This window comes from Epinephelus fuscoguttatus, linkage group LG19 (genome assembly GCF_011397635.1).
Source record: "Epinephelus fuscoguttatus linkage group LG19, E.fuscoguttatus.final_Chr_v1".
NCBI classification, from domain to species: Eukaryota; Metazoa; Chordata; class Actinopteri; order Perciformes; family Serranidae; genus Epinephelus; species Epinephelus fuscoguttatus.
In genome coordinates this window covers 16,160,425-16,170,899 of record NC_064770.1, presented here as the reverse complement: position 1 = coordinate 16,170,899, position 10,475 = coordinate 16,160,425, and the positions used below count along the sequence as shown (strand labels likewise).

General features: G+C 42.6%; 1 protein-coding gene across 1 annotated transcript in view; it reads left to right on the top strand.

The window, feature by feature from the left end:
* The first annotated feature begins 3,952 nt into the window (after positions 1–3,952).
* plcl5 (phospholipase C like 5) overlaps positions 3,953–10,475 on the top strand; it is an 80,991-nt gene continuing 74,468 nt past the window's right edge. Inside the window, exon 1 of the mRNA XM_049561378.1 lies at positions 3,953–4,807. Coding sequence (XP_049417335.1) covers positions 4,505–4,807 — 303 coding nt within the window. The 5' untranslated portion in view covers positions 3,953–4,504. The remainder of the gene's footprint in view (positions 4,808–10,475) is intronic.

The window sequence follows — 10,475 nt, the reverse complement described above, 5'->3', positions numbered from 1 at the left end:
CACTCTGTTGTTTCCTCCTGCTGATTGTCTTCAAATCGATAACCAAGAAGAGGGGAGGTGGGGTGGAGGGAGAGCATCCTTGCATCTTTGATGAAGAGTGATTCTGTGAAATTACAGAGGAGTGTCGACGCATGTGTTCTGTATTAACCATTACTATTCTCAGCATGCTTGCTGAGTAAAACAGTATTTGAGGTGGACTGTGAGCAGGATTACCATAATTAAAGCTACAATAGCTGTTAAAAGATGAAAAATATCACAAAGTTGCCTAAAGGGGCGGCAGTAGCTCAGTCCATAGGGACTTGGGTTGGGAACCGGAGGGTCACCTGTTCAAGTCCCCATCCGGACCAGAAATATGGAGCGTGGACTGGTAGCTGGAGAGGTGCCATTTCACCTCCTGGGCACTGCCGAGGTGCCCCTGAGCAAGGCACCGAACCCCCCAACCGCTCAGAGTGCCTGTCATGGGCAGCCCACTCTGACATCATCTCTCCACTTAGTGCATGTATAGGTCCAGTTTGTGCATGTGTGTGTTCGGACCTGTGTGTAATTGGCAACAGAGTGAAAAATTGAATTTCCCCTCGGGGATTAATAAAGTATATAAAATTAAAAAATTAAATTAAATTAAATTACAGTCTGTACAGCAGAGGACACCCTCTGTCCTTAGACCCTAAATTCACAATTCTAGAGTGCGGATATGGAAAAACCTCACATCCCAAAACTCTTTAACAAGGGAAAATGTAGGAGCGACACAGATAGGACCTGCATCACATGACTGCCTCTCTGCCATGGAGACCTGGAGTGAGGATAGACTATGCAGACTCACAAGAGGCAAAGCTCAAGCTCACCATTCAGACACAGATAGGAGAAAGGAAACAAACAGAGAGAGACAAGAGGAGAGTCTGAATATCGTAGAGGATGAGGATCTAGATCCAAAACAGCTGGAATGAGGCACCAACAGCTGGGGGGGTGCGAGGTCCAGCACAGAGAGGCCTGAGTGAAAAGAGAGGGCAAGGAGAAAATAGCGAGAGAGAATTACAGCGTGGACACCCATGTGCTTGGACAGAAGACAGAGGATCAGAGATGCAGCGGTTTTCAAAAAGTTTACAGTAGTCTCGTCAGCAGGACAAAGATGAACTGCAAGTGTTGGACTTAATCTAATCTATTGGCTCAGCCAGTATCATTTAGTTGCAGAGCTACAGCACCAGCAGTTTTAGACCTGCAATTATGGAACTGCTTGTTTCGGTCCAACCTGTGCCACCTATAGGAAAGAAAATAACAGCTGACTCTTACAATTCGATTTTGTTTTTTATAGTTGTTGTTCGAGGTTGTACATCTTTACAATTTAAACCTATAAAATTAAGGTTTGTTAACTGGAGAGTATCAGTTTTACTCTCAAATGAACGGTCTTCCATAGATCACTGTCTCCTGATGACTTCAGAGATGGGTGGTCCTGGCAAGATTATATTTGTGGGAAGTAAGTTTAATGAGTATTGAGTTAATTTGACTAAAATTTATGAAGCCGATTTCACCCAATTAGTTTAAGGCCAATAAACAAGACTATCCTTGTACACTTAGCATATTGTGGCGTGTTGGGGTTAAATGGGTGGAGTTTCCCAGCATGCCATGAGACAATGTGTTTAAGGCCATAAGCCAAAGAAAACTGTGTTTAAATGTGTTTTAAATCAGGGACATTACACATTACTGAGTGATTAATGTTTATGTATTTCACAGTGGTTCTAGGGTTACAGTTAATGTTGTGTTAAAAGACATTTTACACCGTGAGTTAAGTTACACAGCCAGTGACCACCTGTCTCTGTGGATATTAGAATGTCCAAATTAAAGTTCTGCTAAGGTGAAATAAAGAGCACTTCCTGTTTCAGAGTTCTTCTCTTTTCGTCAATACAGCATTGAGAAACCTAAGCTTGCCACAATATGCTTATATAATTTAATGAAATAAAGAAGTTGTAAAATGTGTGCTCAATAGTTTATGGTGATATGACATGGAATTAAATGCTCAAATAATAGAAAAGTTATGTTAAATGGACACAAAGTTCCTGTCAGACAAGGGTCATGTGACACATTTATTTTGTTTCTGGTGTACCGTAGTTACTGTATCGTTTTAAATTAAAAGTTTTGAGTGCAAGCTGTTTCCAAATATTTGAAGTTGAGTGAGTGAATTAGAATTTACAGTGAATGCTGAATTCATTCACACATCTTTAAAATGCTGCAATAACAAGTAACCTGCGGGTGGTGTATAAAAATTGCAGCAGTACTTATTTTAATGTGGCTATATGTGGCCAAAGGGCTAAAACAGTGATACTGAACTTACGGTCCTTGATAGGGTGCTGGATGACCCGCCAACCATTTTCTAATTCACAATCAAAATAAACTGATTCCCACTAGGAATTTGGTGGTACTCTGAATGTAAATAAGATCCATAAGAGTACAATAAAAGCATCAAAATAGATCTTTAAAAAAAGAAGTGCCAGGGGAGGATCCCTCGACCCCCCCAAAAGAGGTTGGTGCTAAGCCACTCAAACCGTAGAAACGCCCCTGTACCTGACCTTTACTGGGCTGTTGCAACTGGATTTGGATCCAAGCAAAGATGAGCAAGCACAGCAAACACTGAAAGTTTGAAAACAGGGAATTCATTCATTATATTGATTGACCCCTGACCTCCTGTCATTTTGCAAAACTGGCCCCATGGTAAAGCAGCATCCGTGGCCTAAACCGCAGGCTGTATAAAATAATGGACATAGCTAACTCATTGGTTTGTGGACTGACATTTTGGAGCCTTAATTTCGCATTTTACCATTGCCATCTTGTTTTTTTTTTTTTTTGGACCAAATTTGGATGAGTGGGTGGAGCTGTGGATGAGCAGGGGTAGATCTGGCCTTGCAGACAGCCTGTCACTCAAGCAAACATTCGTAACTTTAAGCCTTAATAAAATGTAAATGGGTGATTTATATAAAAATTTACTGCCGCACAGTAATCATGAAGGTTGAAATAAGGGACCAAAACCACTTTTTATACCATACTGTGGACATGTTTATCTCTGCTGTAAAAGTTGGGCTTTTTAGCATGGGGAGTGATGGAATTGACTCAGGTCTAGAGCCAGCCTCAAGTGGCCATTCAAGGAACTACAGTTATTGGCATTTATGGCTTCATTTTTCAGTTTAGGAAGTTGCTGCTGAAATGGGGGGTTTGGGGATTCTCATTCCTGTTCTGGTGATTTTTTATGCAACAAGTTGTGCCTTACCTGCATCAATTTGTGATGGCATTTTAGGCGAAATTTACAGGAATGGCAAGGGGATAAATGTCTTTAATTTTTGTCAAAATGAAAGTTTTGCTACTTTCATATTTTTATTGGGTGAGACAAATGCACATTGAGGGGAACGTGTCCCGTGCATCTCCCTGAAATCTACACCTATGATTGCAGCAGTAATTTACTTGGCTGTAGGTGGCTGCGGGTTTAAACTACTATTTTCTTGTATATAACACTGATCATTTTCTCTTTTTTTTCCTTGCCAAGAGGATACTGCATCATTTCAATAAATGGGTCCTCATGTGTACAGCTCAGAAATTTTTACTAAAATAAAATGAGGAGAAATATATATATATAAATTATCATTTTAAAATCTGATTTTCATAAAATGTTTATTTTATACTTTTAAAAATCCAGTTTTAATTATTTTTTCCCTAGCGCCCTCCTATGGAGAGCCTGCTTACTGGTAGAGAGTGAGTTTGTGGGGGAGTTGAGAGCTGTATAGTGTTCTTCACATTAAACAGAACGTTGCTGTTTTCTATAATAGAACTACAGAGTCTAAAGTGAATAACAAAGGATCCAATGTTTGGCCTTGAACGCACAAACATTCAATATCGTCTGTAAGTAGTGGGGAGGTGGTGCGCGCACACGTCTGAACAATCACTGTGATTGCGCGCGAGAGATGCCGGGTTGAATTGTACCCACACGCGCTCCTGTGTGCATGCGTTTTGGGGCTCATTGCGATTGCGCTCTCGCAGTCTTGAATTTGTCCCGCGGATGCATGTGAGAGGGGAAGCTCTCTCCCGTCTGCAAGCACTGCAAAAGTGAGCAGGACGCGAGGCGATGCACACAGCGGAGAGTCCACAGAAGCGGACGTGGTGAGCGAAACAGATTTTTGAGGACAAGGAGACGAAAGTGCAAGCCGTAAACATAACCGGCAGCAGCAAAACCCCCGGCATAAGTCATTCTCTTAAGTGTTTTTCAGCAGACGGCTCCAGAAAGCTTCTCGGAGGAGGTCGCGTGCGGGGTACGCCGTCTGCTCATTATTTGACCAGGACGGCTTCAGTCTAACCATCCGCTGCCCGGCTTCACACGCGACCGTGCGCCCCGATGATGGACCAGCACTGGTGATCCGGAGAAGAAGGCGAGCCGCCCTGGACGTCAACAAGTCCACCGTACTGTGAGAAAATGGGCTGTTTTTACATTGAGGAGGGGAGGGCTTTGCTGTAACACCGGCGGATCATGGCAGGGGTACACGCTTCAGATGTTGTGTCGGGACATTTTCTGGATCCTACCATCGGCGCCCCGCCAGCCCAGGGCGCGACCAATACAGCGGGAATCACCGGCGATGCGGCGGCAGTGAGTCTGACCGGTACCCGGGCATACTTGGAGGTGTCGGCTGCCGCCCAGGGCTACGGCGCCGAAGGAGTTTACACCAATGGACGGTACAGGGAGCACAGCAGTCCAAGGATCGGGAGTGGCAGCCGTGATAATTCCGCCGAGAGAAGTCAGGGAGCTGGAAACACACCTTGCGGCATCATGAAGGTTGGTAGCCTAGATTGAAACACTTAATTCTCCTTGTCAGCGATTGTCAAGGTGACACAAGGGTAATTTGCTAAGTGGCTTTGCCACTTTATAGCGTTAGAAAGGGCTTTATAAATGTGTGGTCCAGACACTTCCAGGGGTCCTTAGAGTTCCACTGGGTACCCCAGGAACATGAGGATTAAGATGCTTTAATTTTAGCAACTCACTGTAGAAGTTTAGCACAATCACATGCATAAGGGAATTACCCAGAATGACCCTGAATCAGACGTTATGTCCCCACTTATTGCAACAACACAAATATGACACAATAGTTAAGAATAACGGATTAGGCTCTCCTGTATTTTGGATCCTTCACATGTGGATGTCCCTGCATTTATATGTCAATCTGATTAAATGAACTCTCTGACATGAAGTTGGCTATCTGAAAAAAACTGTATTTATTTAGTTATTACCTAATCTCTGCAGGTTGTGAGCTTTAATGCCAATTCAGACTTAAGCAAAAAGAGTTTGAGAATTTGCGTTCTCTGGAATTAGTTGCTACATCTGCAGTAGCCAAAGTTTAGATTTAGATATAGGTGTAGCCTTTTAAAAAAAAAATAAAAAAAACTGTGGGTGGGGGGTGGATGTGCTTTTGTCTCTCCCAATAAAAACATTAAAAAAGCAGAGGACTATTATTTTGACCACATTAAAGACATTGATGTAGAAAAGGCACAAACTGGTGCATGAAAATTCACCAGAATGCAGGAAATTAAGTGTTTGATGCTCTTTTTTTTATCAGAGGACCCCCAAACCCCTCATTTTATATGTGTTGCCCCCTAATGTTGAAACAAAAGCTACACCCTTGGATTTAGGTAAAACATTCAGTAGTCAGTATATCAAGCTTTCAGTTGAGTTGCTGTGCAGCCGGGTGTAATTTTTTTTAACACCTGACAGTGCTGAAGTAATAGCAGGTTTTGGTTAAACAGAAGGTGCACAGAATCTGGCGTGCTTTGAAACTTTTGCCACTATAAACTTAATTTGTAGACCATCTCTCTCTCCATATGCTGTAGCTCTTTCAGTAATGGACAGTGTAATGTTAAAATTTTAGTGGTTGTCCAACCCGAATTTGTGCTCCCATTACTGGAGGTTAATGAACTGGTCCTCCACACATGAACATAGGCAAAGTGGCAAGTTTCCTCATATGAATTAAATAATGGTACCCCATGCTGTGAATTTAATGCACAAGAATGAATTGCTTTTACAACACAGAGTGCAATCTGTTATCATGGCAGACTGCATTATGGGGTCCTTGGTGGAGATACAAGGATTGCGTAGGTGGGACACACTGGAGAGTTGCGTTCTGTCATATTAGACCTAGTTTATTGAGCAACTGACACAAAACAGTGGCTAATTGTTTGTAGCCCCCATCACTGGATTCCCTTTGGATGTGGGCAAATACAGTGTACCCTCCCACAAACAGCATGTATGTTTGTATTAACACAGACGCCAATGTTGGTTGAGTGTTGTCAATGTAATAGAATATAAATAAAGGTAGAATTCTTTGCTGTTTTTATCCTGAGGTTTTTCCATGGTGTTTACAGCAAACACAAAAAAATTTGAAATATTACATGTCTTGAAAACCTTACATCCCTCCTCTGCCTCCACAACAATCAGCCCACGGATGTGAAGCTCATGAGCAAAACATGACAGGAAAGCTGGAGGGGATTGTACTGTCTAAATGTGATTGATAACAAATCTTCAAAGGTTGATTCTCTGAGTATCGTGTTCACACGCCGTCAGAAAGTGATCCTGCTGAGCTTCGGTAGCATGGTGTGATGAAGTACAGCGAATTCTCATGTATTGTCTCCTAAAATAACCAAGGACAGCTCTAAAAATGAGTTCATCAGTGGTGGTGCACAAACCCATTAACTGAACCTGAGGCTGTGTCGATGTGTTTCTATAACTGAGACATGATCTCACTGCACTGGAATGAAATGGCCTATGTAATAGATTTGGAGATCAGAAGAATCAACATACTGTTGGTGTTTGACTGTCTTGAATAACATCAAGTGTTGCTGGACTCTTGTCACTCTACAGTTGTTCTAATGACCCCAGTAGTGATCCATTATACTCTCTCTGAATGCGCTGACATTTCCAAGGCTCTTCTTCATATGTGAAAGACTGATCAGCTGACAATAGTCACATAGGGAAAATGTACTTGCACAGCTTGAGGAATTCCCTTCTTTTATGTTTCAGCTGCACTTCAGACCATTCTAACACTTTTTCAGATATGAAACTATTATAAACTTCTGCTATTTTGATTGAATTTAAAATGATTTTAATAGACAGTTTTCAAACAAATCACCAGTTCAATGTCTTCTCCTTTTCAGGAACAGTTTCAAGTTGACAAAGGTCCTTCAGCCATAACTTGTTAGCAAATATCATTGTAGTCACTCTGTCTTATGTTGATCACATGGCCTTGTAGAACAGGTTTGAGCATTTCAGATACTCAAGGTGACGCTCTCCTGTCACATTGCCTGAAATGTGTCTTGTACCACTTGACACTGTATCACGTTCAGCAGGTGTGTCTAAGTGGGGTTTGATTTGCTTGAGCACCTCTGGAAAGAGGCATTACACATTATAGTCACGAAATGATATGCACTCTTCGAGCAGAGCATGGCGGGAAACTGGGTCAGCCATTCTGTAGACTTGGTTCATGTATAGCTCCTGCATGCCAACCACACTTGAGCAACACTTTGCTGTGTGTGTGTGTGTGTGTGTGTGTGTGTGTGTGTTTGAATAGAGTTTTAAAAGGTGAAGGGGCCATGGGTCCATGGGAATAGGGAAGCAAATGAGCAATTACCGTACTGCATTACCTCATTAACTTGGCCCTCGACAAGCAAATCTTAGAAGAGAGAGTTAGTGCGTCCGTCCCTGAAGCGGGCATGCAACTTTGTCCTCTTGCCATTTCCTCAGCGGAGGTGACAGTGTCATCGTGGAGAGGCTGCAAAGTGTCTAGAGGGGGGTTTGTGATGCAGCCTCGTTATGTAATGCTGGACTGTGGACAGCTGCAAGGCCGGCTCCAGCCTGGCTGCTGGGTGGAGGGAACTGACAGCCAGCACGACTAGAGAAAGAGCATGAATTTACGCAGAATTTAAGGGCTGACGCTATCGCATCTTATTATAACTGCAGCTCTCCAAAACATTTGCCATATCTTTCTCTTCTTCATTATTACCTTTTCCCCTCTCCTCTTCCCTACATTTTGTTGAGCCTTTAACCTTAGCAGCAGATTAAAGGTCAAACATTTATTTTCAGAGATAGAAAAAAAAACAGTTGATGGCTGGGTTAAAAGTAATCCAAATAGAAAGAAAGACATCAATGATGTAACACCGTTAATGTCCGTGCGGAATTAAGATCAATAAAGATCAGACTCGGTTATCAGTCTGTCTTGCGTAAGGTCCTCTCTCCCATCCACCTCCGCACTCTGCCTCCATGAGTGGCAGGATATCAATTCATCTTCTCGTTCATGACCTCACATAATAGATTTGGGCGCCAATATGACCCAGTGTGCCCCTCATCAACTCAAGAGTGTATCGGGATGCTCAATAAGGGACATGCATGATGGGCTTATGGAGGGGTCAGTCCTGTCGACTGAGAGCTAAAGCTTCTCCGAATGAGTGAAAAAGAGGACATCCTAGAGGAGGAAGTGATGCTTTGATTTTCAATCAGTCTAAAGCCGCTGTGTTACTGCCACGCAGCAACTGCCCTGACAACCACCTACCTGCAAGAGCTTTTTTAAAAGTGGCTGCTGCTGCTGCTGCTACAGTCCACAGCCTGGCTAACAGGCAGGTGCTTTGGTGAACACCACTGGCAGAAGTGCAAGCTAGCCTGTTGCTGCACACTGTAGTTAAACAAGACTAAAATTACCAAAGATTTTTACATATTTGGACAATTAAGCAGTCAGCTGAAAGTTTGTGGAAATGCTATCCCAGCTTAAAATTTGTTTTGGTTGTCCTTATAAGTTGTTAGCGCCATCTTGTCCAACTGGTCTTTAGACAGCAGCATTATTTGCGCCTCCATCCTGTCTTCTTTCTTTTTCGTGATTCCCACCCCTTTCTATTTAAATTGCCGAAATCCAGGCAGCTACCACCAGAAGTTCGATGCAGTGAATTCTGCACAACATAAAAAAACCTGTGCATGTTCACACGGGCATCAACTGCTTCATACCTCTACTGCTGTGTTTGAAACCACTTCCCCCCTGTCACCTTCCCCTCACTGGAATGACTTTAGGTTACTGTGTAGTGGTGTGAAAGCCCCATAAATAAAAAAGAGATTTACTCTTTTCCATTTAAGCCAACCAAAGTCGGTATCTTTAGTTAAAGCTGGGGTAGGCAATTTAATTTTGGTATCATTGGGCAAAAATCCCATAATAAACCTTCAGCATATTGTAATTCAAGGGGACTGAGAGAAAACTCCTCTTGGCTCTGTTTTCAGGCTTTAGAAAATCGAGTGCGCTATGGGATGTTCTTATTGGCTGTTCTACAAATGCAAACGTCCCCTCTGTGAAAACCTGATTTAATGGCGAAGAATCTTGTAGAGAATGTTACTATACCAGCATTGGCAACAAGTGCCTACACTTCAAAGCAACCAAGAGTAAGACAGACTTATTTAAAAGAGAGTCTGACAATTTATGAAATAAAATATGTGTCGGTATCAGCAAGGCGTTTCAGAGATGGAAAGAAAATGTTGCTAACTGTTTAGCCTTTCACTAACCGGAGCTAAAGGCTCATGGCTGTGGCTTCAGGTTCACTTTTATGTGAACAAACATTAGCTATATCCTCAAATCACAGTGTATCCTCCACCTCACTCCCGCTGCTGCATACCAAATCTCCCATACAAGAGCAGGCAGCAGCTTCAGAGATGGACACCCAGTCAGCAGCCGCAGCAATGTGGGGGAGTGAGGTAAGCGGACCATGGAGTGGCTACTTAGCTAATTCTTGTCTCATTGGTGGTCTGATTAACAGAGAGAGAGTGGGGCAAAGAGGGGCTGAGTGAATGAGCTGTGTATGAAATTAAATAAAACAAATCAATGTACGGGAAACACAGGGTTACCGTATGCAACATGAGCGTATGCCCGTAGTTGTCTAGTGAGGGGGCTTAGGACAGACAGAGAAGAGAGGGAATTGCAGGAGGAGGGTTTTTAAATTCTTCTTTTTTTCTGATTCTACAAGTAATAAAAGCCCCTGTGAAAAGAATCGGTCACCGTACTCCAAATTTGTAGTGTAACATTAACATGGAAATTAGTTGAGGCACCAACAACTATGGCTTTGCCTGTTATTTGACACCAACTGTCAGTTGTTGCTCATGTGCAAAACAAGTATAGAGCTGTTGTTGCAGGCATTTGTTTATTTAGTGACATATAGGCTTATGCAAACATAAAGGGAGGGCCCGCTTCTTATGCGCAGCATGTTGTTTGCATTGAAATGTAGATTCTAACTGTCATTGCTCCGGCTCCCCAAGTCCTCCTCGGGTGTCCAAAGACCTCTCATAAATTCTTATTTGTATCCAAACGATGATGTTTTTTTCTCGATATCCCCAAAAGTGTTTAAACTCACTTGGGTTGGAAATTAGTTTGTCAATATTTGTCAGTTTGTCTGCTGGAAAGCTCAGCTTGATATATTGCTCAGTA